This window comes from Salvelinus namaycush, chromosome 37 (genome assembly GCF_016432855.1).
Source record: "Salvelinus namaycush isolate Seneca chromosome 37, SaNama_1.0, whole genome shotgun sequence".
Lineage (NCBI taxonomy): Eukaryota > Metazoa > Chordata > Actinopteri > Salmoniformes > Salmonidae > Salvelinus > Salvelinus namaycush.
In genome coordinates, this window is record NC_052343.1 from 578,528 (window position 1) to 597,893 (window position 19,366).

General features: G+C 41.6%; 1 protein-coding gene across 1 annotated transcript; it reads left to right on the forward strand.

Moving 5' to 3' along the window:
- Nucleotides 1-12,070: 12,070 nt before the first annotated feature.
- Nucleotides 12,071-18,438, forward strand: LOC120031566 (galanin receptor type 1-like). Its single transcript, XM_038977375.1, has 3 exons — nt 12,071-12,745; nt 12,964-13,029; nt 18,121-18,438. The coding sequence occupies exons 1-3, from the start codon at nt 12,071-12,073 to the stop codon at nt 18,436-18,438; spliced, it is 1,059 nt and encodes a 352-aa protein (XP_038833303.1).
- The last annotated feature ends 928 nt before the right edge of the window (nt 18,439-19,366 follow it).

Consider the following 19,366-nt stretch of genomic DNA (forward strand, 5'->3'; position numbering starts at 1 on the left):
GCCCCTCATTCCGGTGTGGTCCCTCATTCCGGTGTGGCCCCTCAGTCCGGTGCTGCCCTTTGGTAGAGTGGGATTGACATGGAGGGTGGCCATTGGGAGGAGGCCAAGGAAGCGGGGTTTGACTATGGTGGGGTGGGGACCACGACCAGCGCCAGAGCCGCCACCGTGGACAGACGCCCACCCAGACCCTCCCCTAGACTTTATGCTGGTGCGCCCGGAGTTCGCACCTTAAGGGGGGGGTTATGTCACGTTCCTGACCTGTTTTTCCTTTCTCTTGTATTATTTTAGTTGGTCAGGGCGTGAGTTGGGGTGGGTTGTCGATGTGTTTGTTCTATGTTGGGTTGTTTGTGTTCGGCCGGGTATGATTCTCAATCAGAGACAGCTGTCAATCGTTGTCCCTGATTGAGAATCATACTTAGGCAGCCTGTGATTCACGTGGTGGCTGTGGGTGGTTGTATCACGTGTCTGTGTTTGTACCACACGGGACTGTTTGCGGTTTGTCACGTTTGTTGTTTTGTATGTTAAGTGTTCATTCTATTTTCATTAAATATGAACACTAACCACTCTGCATATTGGTCTGATCCTTCTCGCCTCTCCTCCTCGTCCGAGGAGGAGGATTACGACGATCGTTACAGGTGGGATATTATTAATAAGAAACTTGTTCTCCTATAGGTAGTAGGTTGCATAATGATAGCAACAATGTAACTCTCCGGTGCAAGGGTTCAAGTAAAACTCCCTTATGCCTGGTAAGGGACCTTCTATATGTGCACGCGTGCACCACATTTTTTTATGGGCCTAAATATAGAATTACTGTACATAAATAATTGGAGCTTACTTCTTCATCTTCCAATAAATACGTGGTAAGACTACCTGTTTGACAGACACAATTATCCTATCCATAGATATCGGCCAAATACTCCAATACTGTCGCATGCACTGATTAAATACCTCCGTGTCTGGGAAGGGCTTGGTGTGTTTGATCAAAACCAGGGCTCGAATTGAGTGAGGGTATCACATACACTTTGTTAAAGAAAAGGGCAAAAAGGATATATATTGTTTGATTCATATTTTGAAATATATACGTACAACGCATCCAGATCATATCAAGCGTTCTATGCATAATTTGCCTCCCGAGTTGCGCACTGGTCAACGCACTAGAGGTTCTGGGTTGAGTCCAGGCTCTGTCGCATCCGGCCACGACCGGGAGACCCATGGGGCTGCGCACAATTGGCCCAGCATCATCCGGGTTAGGGGAGGGTTTGGCCGGTAGGGATGTCCTTGTCACATCGCGCACTAGTGACTCCTGTGACGGGCCGGCAGCAGTGCACGCTGACACGGTCGCCAGGTGTTTCCTCCGACACATTGGTGCGGCTGGCTTCAAGGTTAGGTGGGCAGTGCGGCTTGGTTGGGTTGTGTTTCGGAGGACACACGGCTCTCGACCTTCGCCTCTGCCGAGTCCGTATGGGAGTTGCAGCGATGAGGCAAGACTGTAACTACCAATTGGATAGACTGTAACTGTAACTACCTATCAAGACTGTAACTACCTATTAATTGAGCTTTTCTCTTTCTGAAAAGAGAAGATGTTTGTTTAAAAGGCAGCTTTTAGGGAAGCACTTCTGTTGTTGGGTAAAACAACGGATGAGTAGCCAGCAGTTGAAAAGTACAGTTTTCTGCGTCAGTAGAGCCTCTGTCTGGGTGGAAAGGTCACTTTTGAAATTGCTATGCTTAGATTCATAAGGATGTCTAAGATGTAATTATTTTAGTCTCGCAGAACGTCCACGGCATTGGTGATTTTATCAATGTAATCAGATTGAAAATATTAGGCTATGTTATTGACATTGAACTGATTATATAGCGTACTAACCAGATGTGTTAAATAAACAACGTGTTCAATTTGTAGCATAGGCCTATTAATTAGGCTGCTATTATGTTCTGTTCCTCCAACTTTTAGCTGCGATTTTTTTTGTCTAGCCTAGGGCGGCAGAACGTCCAGGACCGGCCCTGTATTTAACCACATATTTTGGGCATTAAAAAATCTCCATATACTAGACTTCCATAAAAAAATGGACTGGTACTGGGAGTCTTGTGAGGCCTGTGGGCGTCATAGAGCAAAACAACCGACATATACAGTGCCTTCAGAAAGAATTTAGACCCCTTGACTTTTCCACATTTTGTTACTTTACAGCCTTATACTAAAATTGATTAAATTACACACAATACCCCATAATGACAATAAGACATTTTTGGCAAATGTATTACAAATGAAAAACAGAAATACCTTATTAACATAAGTATTCAGAACCTTTGTTATGAGACTCGAAATTGAGCTCAGGTGCATCCTGTTTCCATTGATCGTTCTTGAGATGTTTTTACAACTTGATTGGAGTCCACCTGTGTTAAATCCAATTGATTGGACATGATTTGGAAAGGCAAACACGTGTTTATATAAGGTCCCACAGTTGACAGTGCATGTCAGAGGAAAAACCAAGTCATGAGGTCGAAGGAATTGTCCGTAGAGCTCTGAGACAGGATTGTGTCGAGGCACAGATCTAGGGAAGGGTACCAAAAAATGTCTGAAGCATTGAAGGTCCCCAAGAACACAGTGGCCTCCATCATTCTTAAATGGAAGAAGTTTGGAACCACTAAGACTCTTCCTGGAGCTGGCTGCCCGGCCAAACTGAGCAATCGGAGGAGAAGGACCTTGGTCAGGGAGATGACCAAGAACCCGATTGTCACTCTGACAGAGTTCTAGAGTTCCTCTATGGAGATGGGAAAACCTTCCAGAAGGACCACCATCTCTGCAGCACTCCACCAATCAGGCCTTTGTGATATTGGCCAGACTGAAGCCACTCCTCAGTAAAAGACACATGAAAGCCTGCTTGGAGTTTGCCAAAAGGCACCTAAAGACTCTCAGACCATGAGAAACAAGATTCTCTGGTCTGATGAAACCAAGATTGAACTCTGGCCTGAATGCCAAGTGTCACGTCTGGAAGACACCTGACACCATCCCTACAGTGAAGCATAGTGGTGGCAGCAGCATCATGCTGTGGGGATGTTTTTCAGCGGCAGGGACTGGGAGACTAGTCAGGATCGAGGCAAAGATGAACGGATGAAAACCTGCATCAGAGCACTCAAGACTTCAGCCTGGGGCGAAGGTTCACCTTCCAACAGGAGAATGACCATAAGCACACAGCCAAGACAACACTGGAGTGGCTTCGGTACACTTCTCTGAATGTCCTTGAGTGACCCAGCCAGAGCCCAACCAACCTGACAGAGCTTGAGATGATCTGCAGAGAGGAATGGGAGAAACTCCCTAAATACAGGTGTGCCAAGCTTGTAGCGTCATACCCAAGAAGACTTGAGGCTGTAATCGCTGCTTCATCAAAGTACTGAGTAAAGGGTCTGAATACCTATGTAAATGTGATATTTCAGTTTTTTTTATTTTTATATATTAGCAAAAATTTCTACAAACCTGTTTTTGCTTTGTCATTATGGAGTATTGTGTGAAGATTGAGGAAAAAAATCTATTTAATCAATTTTAGAATAAGGCTGTAACCTAACAAAATGTGTTAAAATTCGAGGTGAAATGTGTTAAAATTCAAGGCACAGTACATGTTCATGAGAGTCTCACCCTTGCACAGAGAGGTTAGTATTGGTGTGTAGCCCAAACGGTTCAGACGCTACAGACAGAAGTTGGCAGAACTGCTCTACCGACTTCAGACGAGTCTCCTGACATTTGTAGAAGTCATAGAGCAAAACGGACAGATGCTTCAGATGATTTTCTGTGGAGACAGATTTTCGGGATGTCGCATGATTTGACTGCTCTATCTCTGTCACCTGTTGTATTATTTGTTATGTCTTTCCTGGTGGATTAAACTGAAATTGAAACCAACTTTCTATGGCTTGTTTAAAAAATTAGTATTTTGGAGATTATTTTGTTTTCAAATAACTGAAAATGAATGAGAAAAAGGCCATTCTTGAACATGGGGTGATACATTCTTACTAATGTGTTAATAGAGCCAGTTTGTTATTTAGAATTATTTATTTATGTTTTTAGAGGGAGAGAAACCAAAAGCCCACCATCGCCTCATGGGTCTCCCGGTCATGGCCGGCGCAGGTATCGAACCAGCATCTGTAGCAAAACAGTCTGCACTGCGATGCAGTGTCTTAGACCACTGCGCCACTCGGGAGGCCCCATCTAAAAAGTTTTTAATGCTGATCAATTGCCATGCACAAAGTATCTATTGTCCTGCTAATAGCCCATAATGGTGCTGTACAACGTGACCGGTCGGGAGTAGGCAACAGTACTACAGTAAGAGCAAAATAATCTTAACGTTTCCACACCCTAATTCTAGTCTAACCAATACCCAAACGGAGATTCAGTGAAAATAAAAATCTCATTGATTTCTCAACATGCTTGTCTCAGAGCAGCGCTGTCTTGACCTCTGAATGCTGTCTTTTCCCCCTTCCACTTGACTCTTTCATTAATTTTGAAAGAGTATTTCCCAGTAAACAACAATTTGTTTACCTTCATTAGCCAATTTAAAGGTGAAATAAAAAATAAATAAAACTTTGTTCCAATATTTCTGTCATTCAGTGATATTTACTCCCATAGTAATTTGTTATGGATCCATATGGAAAATGACATGCGCAAGAGACGGTGGTAATATTTTTCCTTTTAGAGACTATAATACATGGTATCCAGGTCAGGATAACCAAAACATTTCTTTATTAAAGACTATCAGAAAGAATGTTGGTAGTTATTTATTTTGACCCAAAGCCATGAATGAGTGAGTCACTCAGCTTTATGTAGGTGCCGAGGCCATATGACTGCGCCATCAACTTGATTATTTAGCAGACATCACTTGCTTATATTCAGTCAACACATATATCTTAAGAATATCATGGAATATAATTGAACATTTTAGTTTCTCTTAGAATAAAAACCTTAGTGTAACAACAGTTTTGTTAAGTAATACTGACGATTAGTAACAACAAAAGAAGTGTATTTTTCCGGGTGTGCGCGTGCAGGACAGAGGAATAGCAATTCTTACACTATTGTTCTAAATTCAATCACCTTCTTCATCCTCATCATTCAGCTCATTGAAATTCAATTTTGAAGTCGTGCGCAATTATCAGTTTCTGTGTGGTTTATGTCGCCCATTCATTGTCAGTTAGAGACACATTAGCGCCTTGGGACACAAAAGCATAATCAGTGCTCTAACTCCCCCTTGTGGTGGTCTGGAGCAATGAAGCAGTGACGCAGGGTACCGTACTAAACCACAAATTACCTCTAAATCCCGCAGCATAATCTCAAAACTTTTAGTTGAGCATCCACTGTAGGCGGATGCGATGGATTGAGACGCATCAACAGTATCATTGGATCCGAGGCTAAGCAATCCTTCCCTTTGTGTCTGTTTTGACACGTTCACGAGTAGTATCCATGGTCGAGCTTCTTCAACTAGCTCAACTTCATAAGAACAAAAAGAGCAAGAAAGCCACGCAATAAGTGCACACACCTGTTTTATGTTCTACATTATTTAAAATGAGGTTCACAAAGTAAGGCCGCAACAGTGTCAGCTCTGGAGAGCTCTTGCACTATAGAGGGCTAAATCGACAAGTCTCCTTGAAAATATCAGTTTCACTTTTAACAATAATTGTTGCTATATTTAAAAATATATATATTTTTGGGGACGGGGAAGACCGCAAATCAATATTGCACTGGGCATTTTGATTATTTGTAAGTTATGTCGCCCTGTGACAACCCAGGCACCCTTATTGTAAAATGACCAAGTCACATCAAGGTCTTATGAAAGAAATGTACAGGGTATTTATTTTTCCAATCCCTGAAAAGACAATACTTGAATTCTAATCGAACCCAGAATTTAAATAGCTCATTTTATATCTGTTTGGGAGTTGCATCGAAGTATATAACGCAGTAGATCCACAGGATCAGGTGTTCAGAGACAAATACAAAACAATTTATCCATTCACTTTCAATTTCCTTGAAAGTTTGTGCTTTTCTGCCCCGCTATAACTGTCAGATGGAATCAAATTACACAATATATGTTAAGAAAAAGTATGTAAGAAATAAGTTGTAATAACTGATATTCTTTCTGAGTTCCAGCTCAGACAAGGAAACGTGTCCAAAGATCTCTGGTCTTATTTTGGATGTAAGAAATGACCAACTATTGTATGTAAATTTCACATACTGTAGGATTAATTTGCAATAGACCATACGGCAAGCCATACAATCTTGGGTCGTATGCATTAGTGCACACCATTGCAAAACATTGCAACGGAAAACAAAAGCGAGCGATTCATATTGAACAAGTTGAGATACAGTAGTCCCTCTCGGTGTCAGTCTGTTTTCTTCCATTTGGTGCCAAGTGAATACGACCCTGAACAACCGCTTTATGGTTATTACAGGAATTTGTGTTTGTCACTCATCAATAATGCAATTACCAATGCAATTATGCTGATTGGAGACTTTTGGACACAGGTGATGTGTCTTCCGTTCAGGTAACCTAGGAGCAGGAAATATAGAGATTGCAAACAGAGATTTTCCATCTCATGTTACTCTGTTTTATTGTTATTTTCCTATGTTGATAATCAGTCATCATTATCAAGAAGGCCTGGCTTCTCCTTCGGGAGGCAATCATCTAGAGTGTGTGTGTGTGGGCAGGGGGGGGATAAAACCACCATTAAGACAGGGCTTCACGTTGATTTGTGAATTGTCATTGTCTTATTGACGCTACAACCTAAAACTATTATTTTTACCATCTGATTGAGATGGATATGTGTTCAGTTGGCTATTGTCATTGTCCTCACTATTGCACATTTGCATATGGCTCAAGCCTCAATAAGTAGGCTTTACATGTGAGCTGCTGTTCTGTTTCCTCTATGTCTGCCACTTAGGAGACTGTACTGATACCAGAACTGTATGCTGGTAGCCTATAATGCCCAAAACGTTTCCTGCATGCTGCTAGCCAGCTAGCTTCCTTTCCTGGACAACAACAAGCAGGTAATTGCCATATCATTGGAGTCGGAGGCACCTTCACATCAGAAGCAGTGATTAAGGTGCTCTGGAAGTAGTGAGTCTCCCTCAGAACACTCAGGCAATGTCCACTGCAACAACACCGGAAGAAAATTGACAGGCCATTCTGGGGGGTTTCCACCTAGTGCTCAGAAAGCCTGTAATGGGCATTCTATGTGTAGCTAGGTGAGCCAAGGATGAAATAGCATAAAATAGAGGCACAACAAAGCTCTGATATTTGACAAAATGACAGACCAATCACAGAGGGAAACAGTCTTATTTGTGGTGCGTTGCCAGGAACATGGGTTGTTCACAATTCAGCTTTTAGTGCTCACAGTCTAGTAAACAGTATCTGTTGGTTGTCCAAACCAAATATTTGCATATACATTCTACATACTTATTTGATTGTAAAGGTTGGCTTTTATTCTCATTGCGTGTTCGCTTCTGTAAGTACAGATAATGCTCACATCTTGAACAGACAGCACCAATTTAACATTTTGGTGCACTAGAATTGATGAAAACACGTCATTTATTTCACACCTATTCAGGTTGGCTGTACTAAGGATTCAACTAAGTAGTTCAGTTAATCAGCGAATCAATTACTGTCACAGCCGCTTCAGACAACCTTATCTCTTCAATATAGAACAGCCCCATCTAGTGGACGTAAAATTCCATAGTAACCATGTGGTCTATTTTTCTATAACCTATAATCTCAGATGTTTGTTTGGCCATATGAAGAATTCTGAAAAAAGTTGATGCCGATAAGTTGCCAGTGTAAACGGACGTTGTATTCATCAATCTGCTTGAAGTAGATTGAAGAATATTCTTAAATGTGTTGTGTCCATTTGGCATGTTGGCGCGTGTGTTATTGATGCTGTACATCGTCCTGTCTCAATGTTGCTTTTTTCCCCTTTTCTGAACCATGATCATAATCTGGAGTCATAAGGCTCACCTAAACCAGATCTAAAATCAAATAACTATATAAACCTTACTGTTTACTTTCACTTTGAAATGATATATTTATTTGTGAAATAATCTTTATGATTGCCGTCATTTGTTTGGTGCCAATCTGTTTACATCATTCCATTTTAATCTCAATCACATTAAGCCCAGCGAATAAAACCTGCACGTTATTGATCATGTCTTATGAAAATATTAGGGCTGTCTAAAGTACATTTTCCTTGTCTTCATTGAATGACAGAGTGCAGTAAACAATGACATTCAGCCAAATGAAGAATAAGCTATAGCTTATAAATCGACTCTCTCTTGTCCACAATGCCTTTTTTTGTTGTCTGTGAAGCAAAAGGTCTTGAAGCCAATGGAGTGGTTCTGACTCGAATGGCAGGTTTACTTCTTTCTGCCTTTGTTGTTGATGACTCTTTGCTGATGTGGGTAAACACAGCTGCATGATTGGGGTGATATGGGTGCTGTGTGGAAATGTGTGTTTGGGCATGCACTGATAGCTTGGCGCTAGCTGGGCTGAGAAAAGCCACTCAACCCTGACCCAGGACAATGAGGGAAATACACGCTACCTTGCATCGTGGCTCTGTTGTCATAGCTTCTAGGGCAGCGCTTGCTGAACTTCTGGGTCCATTCCATTTCATCTCCCAGCTTAGGCCAGCGCCATAGCATTAACACAGGCATAGAAAAATAACCCCCAGAATGCCTGGAGGTCCTGAGAAGAGATGGTGGTCAGTTCCATCTAAATTCCAGTTATAGCATGGTTATTGTTGTTCTTTGATAGCTCCAGGTATATTGGTAAATCATTCCCCAGAGCTCTATGACACCCCAACAATAGGCCACAGCAGGATTTATGTGTCACACTGTCTAATCTTTTAACATTCACTATCTTGGACAATAGGTCATAACTCACAGTGTACAACAGAGTCCCATACGCTACCAAGGAACTGTAAAGTCCCACATATAGTGTGTTTGTTTGCGTGTGCGTGTTTGTGTGTGCGTGCATGTGTGTGTTTGTGTGTGCATGTGTGTGTGTGTGTGTGTGTGTGTGTGTGTGTGTGTGTGTGTGTGTGTGTGTGTGTGTGTGTGTCTGTGCATGTATGTCTGTGTGTGTGTATCCATGTGTGTATGTATGTTGTGTGTGTGTTTTAAGCATGATCAACCAGTCATGAATCTCGTCTGTGCTGTTTAGTCCTGCACATATGTGAGAATTCCATTAACCAGAGGGCTGTAACATCAATTAGTAAATGATATGGGCGAGTGGAAGCAAATTGAAGGATAGAAGAGATAACTGAAATGATTTGTTCTGGAGAGCACACTTTTCTTTGTCCTGATGTTGTTCAGCAGAGGAGGAATGGCATCAACATTTGGCCATCCACAGGGGAGAACCCTGGGGGAAATACTAATGGGCTATTGTGGATTCTGTATCTTTTACTGTAAATGCCTCCATCTCATGAAGTATCCTGTCCCCAAATACATGCTCTAGGCCTACTGTCAGAACAAGAGCCAGGCACAATCATTTACCATTATCAGAGAGGAGCTAATGCTTGTCATTTTTTTAAATATAATAATTTGGGACGAAATAATGTTTGTCAAGCCTGGACCACTATCCTTCATTGGCTAACCACATATCCAACACCTTGTTTCATAAGCCAACAGGCCCATTTCACAGACATGATGAATGCCAACTACACTGAGTGTACACAACATTTTCAAGAGATAATGCTGGACAATTAATCAAATGGCCTGCCGGACTATTTGCATTGAACTGCATTGTTGGTTAAGGGCCTGCAAGTATAAGCATTTCACGGTAAAGTCTTCAGGGCATGTGACAAATACAATTTGATTTGACAATAGGAATATCTGCTCTTTCCATGACATAGACTGACCAGGTGAATCCAGTTGAAAGCTATGATCCTTTATTTATGTGTTAAATCCACATCAACCAGTGTAGATGAAGGGGAGGAGACAGGTTAAAGACGAATTGAGACATGAATTGTGTATGTGTGCTACTCAGAGGGTGAATGGGAAAGACAAAATATTGAAGTGCATTTAACAGGGTTTTGTAGTAAGTGCCAGGAGCACTGATTTGAGTGTGTCACGTACTTCACGCTCAATATTTTCCCGTGTGTATCATTTATGGTCCACCACCCAAAGGACATGCAGCCAATTGTGGGTATCTTTGGAGTCAATATCGGCCAGCATCCCTGTGGAATGCTTTCGACACCTTGAAGAGTCCAAGCCCCGAAAAATGTAGGATGTTCTGAGGCCAAAAGGGGGTGCAACTCAATATTAGGACGGTGTTCCGAATATTCTGTACACTCAGTGTATATTAGACTGCTGTTAGCAATTGCAATCACCCCAGATGTTAGCCTACAAGAGAATGATGTCATTCGATATCTTATACATCGCATATAACTCTCCTTCCGTGGCCTCCAATTGCTCTTAAATACAAGTAAAACTAAATGCATGCTCTTCAACCGATCGCTGCCTGCACCTGCCCGCCCGTCCAACATCACTACTTTGGACGGTTCTGACTTAGAATATGTGAACTACAAATATCTAGGTGTCTGGTTAGACTGTAAACTCTCCTTCCAGACTCACATCAAACATCTCCAATCCAAAGTTAAATCTAGAATCGGCTTCCTATTTCGCAACAAAGCATCCTTCACTCATGCTGCCAAACATACCCTTGTAAAACTGACCATCCTACCGATCCTCGACTTCGGCGATGTCATTTACAAAATAGCCTCCAATACCCTACTCAATAAATTGGATGCAGTCTATCACAGTGCCATCCGTTTTTTCGCCAAAGCCCCATATACTACCCACCACTGCGACCTGTACGCTCTCGTTGGCTGGCCCTCGCTTCATATTCGTCGCCAAACCTACTGGCTCCAGGTCATCTACAAGACCCTGCTAGGTAAAGTCCCCCCTTATCTCAGCTCGCTGGTCACCATAGCAGCACCCACCTGTAGCACGCGCCCCAGCAGGTATATCTCTCTGGTCACCCCCAAAACCAATTCTTCCTTTGGCCGCCTATCCATCCAGTTCTCTGCTGCCAATGACTGGAATGAACTACAAAATCTCTGAAACTGGAAACACTTATCTCCCTCACTAGCTTTAAGCACCAGCTGTCAGAGCAGCTCACAGATTACTGCACCTGTACATAGCCCATCTATAATTTAACCCAAACAACTACCTACTGTATTTATTTATTTTGCTCCTTTGCAACCCATTATTTATATTTCTACTTTGCACATTCTTCCACTGCAAATCTACCATTCCAGTGTTTTACTTGCTATATTGTATTTACTTCGCCACCATGGTCTTTTTTTTGCCTTTACCTCCCTTATCTCACCTCATTTGCTCACATTGTATATACTTATTTTTTCTACTGTATTATTGACTGTATGTTTGTTTTACTCCATGTGTAACTCTGTGTTGTTGTATGTGTCAAACTGCTTTGCTTTATCTTGGCCAGGTCGCAATTGTAAATGAGAACTTGTTCTCAACTTGCCTACCTGGTTAAATGAAGGTGAAATAAAAATAAATAAAAAATTGTGCATAAATATGGCCACGAGAAGGCCAAGTTTAATTTTGGAATGCTTTTTAGTACATCTTGGGCGGTGGTACTGAAAGCTGACGTAAGACACGCAGCCCAGCCCCTTCTATAATATGTAGGGGGAAATAGGGCGAGGAGGGATTTGAGCGGAGCCAGCCAGCGACTGAGGACGCACCAGGTGGAGACAGCAACTACATTACGCACCAAGAATATATAAAACAGTACATTCCGGGCAGCTAACTTCAGACATATTGACAAAATGTATCGTAAAAAGTATCTTCACTTACATTGTATCGAAAAACAATGAGGAACATTGTAACGAATTGAGATACAATATTGTGTGATGGCTGTATTCAAAAGACTCAAGAGACTTTGAAACAAATGATGCTTTTATTATCTGAATAGGCAACAACGTCTGCCAGCTACTGTCAAACGACCCAGGAAGACATATGAAGGCATTTGTGCGCCCTACACTTACATTTGAACATAGTTCAGCACTAGAAAAAGTGATGAACTCGTCTGGTTTGGACAACCTAACCGAATTTGCATCATGGTATCTCAACAGAACGGATGTCGAGGAGGAAAATCAGAAACTTCTGTTCGGGATTGGGATGGACAACTTCATTACGCTTTTGGTTTTCGGACTCATCTTTACGCTTGGAGTGTTGGGAAACTCCATGGTCATCACCGTGCTGGCACGTAGTAAACCCGGAAAACCACGGAGCACCACCAACATATTCATCCTCAACCTTAGCATCGCCGACCTGTCCTACCTGCTTTTCTGCATCCCTTTTCAGTCAACTATTTACATGATGCCGACATGGGTTCTGGGTGCCTTCATCTGCAAGTTCATTCATTATTTCTTCACCGTTTCCATGCTGGTCAGTATTTTCACCTTGTCCGCAATGTCGGTGGACCGCTACATTGCCATTGTTCACTCCAGAAAGTCGTCCTACATCCGCGTGTCAAAGCACGCTTTGATCGGAGTGGTGGTCATTTGGATACTCTCTTTGGCCATGGCGGCGCCAGTCGCCGTCATACACAACATATACCAGAGAGACGAGAATCACACCTATTGCTGGGAAGTGTGGCCGGATCAAAACCAAAAGAAAGTCTATGTTGTGTGCACGTTTGTTTTTGGTTATGTATTGCCCCTGCTGCTGATTTCGTTTTGTTACGCAAAGGTACGCAGGCAATCCTGATTTATTTATTATTGTATTGATAGATAATTGCCTATGTCAATTTCTGAGTTTGTGTAATCTAAGATGGGGACAACTAAGACATAAATTAGATAGCCTTTGAAAATAAATTATTTCAATACAATGTTATTACATATTTGTTATAGCATAGGCTTTAATTAATCGTTTGATAGGTTATCACACAATTCTTTATGCATTTTCAGGTTTTAAATCACCTGCACAAAAAACTCAGAAACATGTCCAAAAAGTCAGAGGCATCGAAAAAGAAGGTATGTAAAACCATTCATGACATTTTACATATTGACTGTTGATGGTGATCATTAGTGTATGGCGGACAGCCCCACACATGCAGTATGTTGGAGTATTACAGTCTCCCACACCAGTTGTCCAGCAGCAATAGTAGGGGAACAAGACCAACATTAGTTACAGTCTGGGATTTAAAGCTACAGTCTGGGATTTAAAGCTACAGTCTGGGATTTAAAGCTACAGTCTGGGATTTAAAGCTACAGTCTGGGATTTAAAGCTACAGTCTGGGATTTAGGAAGCTGTGCAATGGTCATTTCAATTCTTAATATTTACTTAATGATTCTTGAAGAATATAAGGTCTACATGTCTCATGAGCTTAGCACTATGACCCACTATGGCTTTATCATAACCCAAAATAGAAGGTTGTACTACTTGTTTACATCAAGAATGTAAAGATACATTGTTTAGCTTCAAAATATGGTTAAAACTATATCTAGGAGTTTGACCATCTTGGCCTGTCAGTCCTTGCATTTAAAGAGCTGTCTATGAATTTGAATGGAGCTACGCCTCATCGCTCAGCTCAGCCATATGCCAAACAAGGGGCGGGAAACCTGTTTTGTTGTTTTTTGACATTTTGACTTTAATGCTTTTTCTAGACATGTTGTCAAGAGCTCTAGGCAAGTGTTAAAACATTCAATGTCATTTAAGCTTCATAAGGCTTCCATCCCTCTAGCCTAAAAACACTATTTGGATAAGATGTTTCCAAAGATATAATCATGTCAAAAAATCAATATTGGTTGTTGTTTCTCGCCACCTAGTCATTTTATGAAGTTGGCTTTAGCAGGCACAGAGAGCTTCCCAATCTCCCAACCTCATATCTGGCTACCAAGAAGCCATTTCATGCCATCAATCAAGTTAGAGTAGCTAGCTTGTCTAACTACCTTAGCTGACATGTCTTCTGGCGAGGTTGGTAGACTTCAGAAAAGCAAGCGATAACTACATGTACTGAACAAGACTCACATTCCTTTCAACCTTTTACCCAGATTTTAGCAGAGATGCAGAGAAGCATATTTAGTTTCTTTAAAAGAAGAAACACAGACAGCTCAAGAGGTATGTTTAGATATGCAGACAAAATAGAAATATTATTGACATAGAATTAATCATAATGATTATGGCTCTAGATTGTAGGAAAAAGCTGTTTCCGGTGTTTGAAAAATACAAAAATCTCCAACTTCCGGACTAGCGGCTTAGCCCCCGTCCGGACCACCCCCTAGCCATCCTCACATACTGACGTAACAGCATTGAGCTGCAACATATACCATGGAAGAACCAACATCCCATTGCCAGTTTTCTAGGCAAAAATAATAGTCTAGTGAAGAAAAATAACCAATAAACTTAGTCAGTATTGTAAATTGAATAGAAGGCACTTGGTATCGGCGGTACAGTCCATTTACAATGTCCCTGAAGCGCCTGTCAATTACCACACTTGAGTGAAGCAGCAGAGTGGGAAAGTGCAATCAAACTGGACTTTCAGCTATTACTCTTCTTAATGGCCATTTGCCTGTCTAAGCCAACCCGCCGCTGCTGCTCGCCTGGCCCTTTAGTGTTGGCCTTTAACAATATGCCCAGACACCGGTCCACATGGCTTACGCATAACTAAACAATAAAAGATGAATGTTGGTCTGAACTATGTGTTTACAAAAATGTATTCTCAGTTGGTCACATATAGACAGTTCAAATGTCATTCAATGAGTATAAACTCTGATTGATGAAATAATATTTGTCTATAGGAATATCTTCACCATAATCTGGTTTCCATCCAACCTTTTTATGCAGGTAAAGTACATGTCGGATAAAAAATGTCACGACAGGCCTGATGGAAACAGTTCATTTTGTCGGTAAACGTTCCAAATGTCGACAAAGCTAAATACGCTAGACAAGGTGGGATCTTTATGTCACTCGGAGTAAAAAATAAATAAATAATAATTGTATCTGCGAGCTGTTGGCAAGAACGCACGTGCCAATACCAGATGGGGCACATGCACTATATAATGCAACTTGTTTTAGACAAAACCATCAGGAGAGTTGAAAAGTTTTTTAAATTTAACGACAAAAGGGATTTTTATGTGGACTACGTCATCCTGCACATCCACAATAAGTCAATTGGATGGAAACACGTCTCTGGTGGGAACGTGCACATATTATTTTTATGCAGATTTTTTGAATATTCTCATGAAAATATGTCGCCAATTGGATGGAAACCTAGCTGATGAGATATTGCTGCCTGGTTCAAATCGATGCGCATGTTTGAGTCGTCAATCATCTCACCCAACCAGCCTCATTTATTTACAGTTAAAGCTTTCACCGTGGATACAATTAAATGTGTCAAATGAGTAAAGAAAACGGAGGCTATGTCCATAGGCAGATCAAGACACAAGGTGTTCAATTAAAGGTATAATCAGTTGTGTGTTTGTGTGTCTGTGTCTACAAAACATTAAGAACACTTTCATAAAATTGAATCCAACTGCCACTTTGGCTCTCACAACAGCCTCAACTTGTCGTGACATGGACTCTACAAGGTGTCGAAAGCGCTCCACAGGGATGCTGGCCCATGTTGACTCCAATGCTTCCCACGGTTGTGTCAAGATGGCTGGATGTCATTTGGGTGGCGGTCCATTCTTGATACACACAGGAAACTGTTGAGTGTGAAAAACCCAGCAGCGTTGCAGTTCTTGACACAAACCGGTGCGCCTGGCACCTACCATCATACCCTGTTCAAAGGCAATTAAATAATTTGTCTTGCTTATTCACCCTCTGAATGGAACACGTACACAATCCATGTCTTAGCTGTCTCCTCCCCTTCTACCCTGATTGAAGTGGATTTAACAAGGGATCATAGCTTTAAACTGGATTCACCTGGTCAGTCTATGTCATGGAAAAAGCTGGTGTTCATAATGTTTTGTACACTCAGTGTATGTATGCATGTGTGTGTGTGTGTGCTCGCATATGTGTGTGCACGTGTGAGGAGTAGGAGGAGGCTGGCCTCGATCTCCAGCCATCAGTTCAGTAACTCCTCCAATGCTGTGAAACAACGTGTCAGGAGCAGCTGGGCAAACAATACTACTATCACCACTATTATAAAACGTCTCCACTTATCAGCCCTAGGTACACACAGGAGGAGGACAGGGTGTGTATAGACTGTCGTGTGTGGCATCCCAGCACAACAGAAAATACATATTTTCAACATCTTGTGCTTATAGGGATATCTCTAAAGCTCCTGTAATCCTCTTTGTCCTTTCACTTTGACAAGTGTATTGAGCAAATGTTTAACTTTCAGTCCGCTCTTCAAAAATAATCTTGACAATGTGTTTGGATTATTACAAAAGGGAATCGTAACATGGGAGATCAATGGAGGCCAGATCAACCTGGATTTTTTTGTTATCATGCACTTGGTTATAAATGGGATGCGTCATATGAATTCCAGCACTTTCTGACACTTCGTGATAAACATAGTCAAATGAATGAAATGTCAACAGACGGTTGTTAGCGATTGCAGTCTTAAACAAACATCTTTAGGCTGTTCTGCTAAAAAAAAGTGTTCCGTGGAGTAGGTAATGGGTTTGTTTTTGATTGGCATGCCACTATGTTTTAATGAATTCCCTGTGTAGGAGGTGTGAGGCACAGTTAATTAGCAGATTTAACAGTTTTACTCTCTTATTTCATTCAATTAGGCGTTTAATTCAACAGCACACAGGAATTGTTATGGATGCCAATGCTGGACTTGTTCTTCCAATAGCCTCGAAATGGAGAACTAAAGCCCTTCATTGATTTTGTCTTTTGGGGGATTTTGAGCCCCTCTGACTGTGTGTGCGTGTGGGTATGTGCGGTGTTGGTTGTGTATGTGTGCTGTACTATACAAACAGATTCAGATTTCTCTTCCATACCATATACAGTAGCTTAAGATAGTGATTTATATATTTATATTTCCATATACGTATGAGCCCAAGAACAATTTATAGATTCACAAGTTGTCACCATCAAATTAGCTGTGTTCGGTCTCCAAGAGAAACACCACATAGACTCAAACACCTAGACTTAACTAATGATGGTAAAATAAATAACAGTGCAAGGTTATTTCCGTTTTAATTTTGGGATTTGACTGTTTAACGAATAATTGAACACTACACATACCAATTGTACAGCTCTGAATGATTGGGAGTTCAGGGTACAGTCAGTTCTGCTAGTCTTCAAGGGAGACCTGGAACAGGTGAAAGGGAGTTTTTTTTATGTGGCTGTGCCTTTTGCAAGAATGTGGTTGATGTTGATTTTGGGCTGGTTGTAGTGCTGAATGGTAGGTGTTTGAGCTGGACTTATATTTTCAAGCTTACTGAAAACCTCACTTCATTCAATTCATTACTTAGCTACATCTATCCCTCTGTGTCTGATCTCTCTGTCTCTATATTACAGGTCTGTTTTTTATAATGAGCATTCCTATCGGTCTTCGACCATATATCTTTCTCCCCGCCTCACTCCTCTCTCTGTGTCCTTCATCTCCCTCTCTCCTTCCCTCACTCCTTTTTTCTGAGCATCGTCTCCCAGTTTCCTGGAAAAGATCCATGTGCTACCATGTTAGCGGGGCTCAGGGACTGCTGTGGCAGGCAGACACATTTGTAAACATCTCCAGCCCTGCCCCAATGCCTTCTCTGTATGTTCCCGCTCTTTAATATATCTCCCATGTTGCGTGCTAATTATTTAATACAGCGGTAAATCAATCTGCAAGCCAGGAAGGTAGGGGAAAGGCAGAGCAGGCCAGCAAGCATGAAATTGGCATTTCCTCTGACAGGTGCCACCTTTAACTATGCTAGTTTTGGCAAAAGACATGAGAACATCCCAGATTCTACTGAAAGACAATCTCATAAAGGGACAAGGTTATATACGTCACATGCTTAGTGGACGCACATAGTTATTACAACTAGACAATGTATTGACATTAGTAGATACGTTCAGAAGTCCATTTTTTATTCATGAAAGGTAAAACGGTAGTGGACAAATTCCACTCTTCATACTTGAAGACCTTTTACCCTGTGCCCCCCCCTCTCCTCTCTCTCCACTAGACTGCCCAGACGGTTCTTGTAGTGGTGGTGGTGTTCTGCCTGTCATGGCTCCCCCACCATGTGGTCCACCTGTGGGTGGAGTTCGGCAACTTCCCCTTGACCCAGTGGTCCTTCTTGTTCCGGGTGGTGGCCCACTGCCTGGCCTATAGCAACTCCTCCGTCAACCCTGTCATCTACGCCTTCCTCTCGGAGAACTTCAGAAAGGCCTACAAGCAGGTGTTCAGGTGTCAGATTACCAACTCCCCTCTCAACGAACTCAAGGAGTTCCGCAGCAAGGTGGACAACACACCGCCCTCCACCAACTGCACCAACGTCTGATTGGAGGTCACTGAGTGCCAGTTCAACTACGGCCATGACGGCTGGTTGTTTTCCGAGGGTCCTTCTGAGACATGATGCTATGAGGTTCCATGTTTCGATTCGGAAATGGTATGAAGACAATATGAAGAAAACTGTATATGCGCTCAAGCTACATAGTTCCACATCAGCGCTGTTCCATCATCAAAATAACGCCTGGCCAGACGATGTGCCATTCTGGACGTACTATCATATGTGTAGTGAGCGTCTCTTTCTTTCTTGCTCCCTCTCTCTATCTTGCTTTCTCTCTCGTTCTCTCTGTCGTGATCACAGGAAGATTGCCGAGTCTGACTCTCAGGAAAGGAAAGAATGTGGACTATGATATCTCACTGACCATCTTATTATACATCAAAACTGTGGATGTTTGGTCATTTGCCTTCTTTTATGTGCATGTGCATATTGTCGGTCCTTTGTGATGCTGTATTTCTGCTCTCTTAAGTAGCTGTTGAAATGAGCCTCTATAATATAGCTTCACTCTACACATTGAAGCTTGATGTTACTGCTGTATATGTTACATGGTAGCCTATCATGGAGTAGTTTTGAATTGTTAAAACATATTAGCTATTGCTCTATTAGATATTGCCCAGAATATAAGAAAAATGTACACGGTGTAATTTTGTCTTTAAAGTTGAATATTGTTTGAAGAGAAAGCATTTTGTGGTTTGAATGTAATGGCCAATTTTCTTGTTGTGAGTTGCCAACGTGTGTATACAAGGGAAATGTTGTCCGTATAACTTAAACCTGTCTTGCCACCTGTAATAGAGACTTTTCAATTGAAAAAAAAACACAAGTTGGGATTTTTAATAACGCTATTGTATAAACTATTTAAAAATACTCTAATGTGTACTCAATATAAGCCTACTTTATCTTATTTATTGAATTGGTGTACAAT

Excerpts from the sequence above, each read along its gene's own strand:
- LOC120031566 (XM_038977375.1), top strand. The coding sequence starts at position 12,071 with ATGAACTCGTCTGGTTTGGACAACCTAACCGAATTTGCATCATGGTAT. Across the intron at positions 12,746-12,963 it reads TTTCGTTTTGTTACGCAAAG|GTTTTAAATCACCTGCACAA; the intron begins GTACGCAGGCAA and ends ATGCATTTTCAG. Across the intron at positions 13,030-18,120 it reads CAGAGGCATCGAAAAAGAAG|ACTGCCCAGACGGTTCTTGT; the intron begins GTATGTAAAACC and ends TCTCTCCACTAG.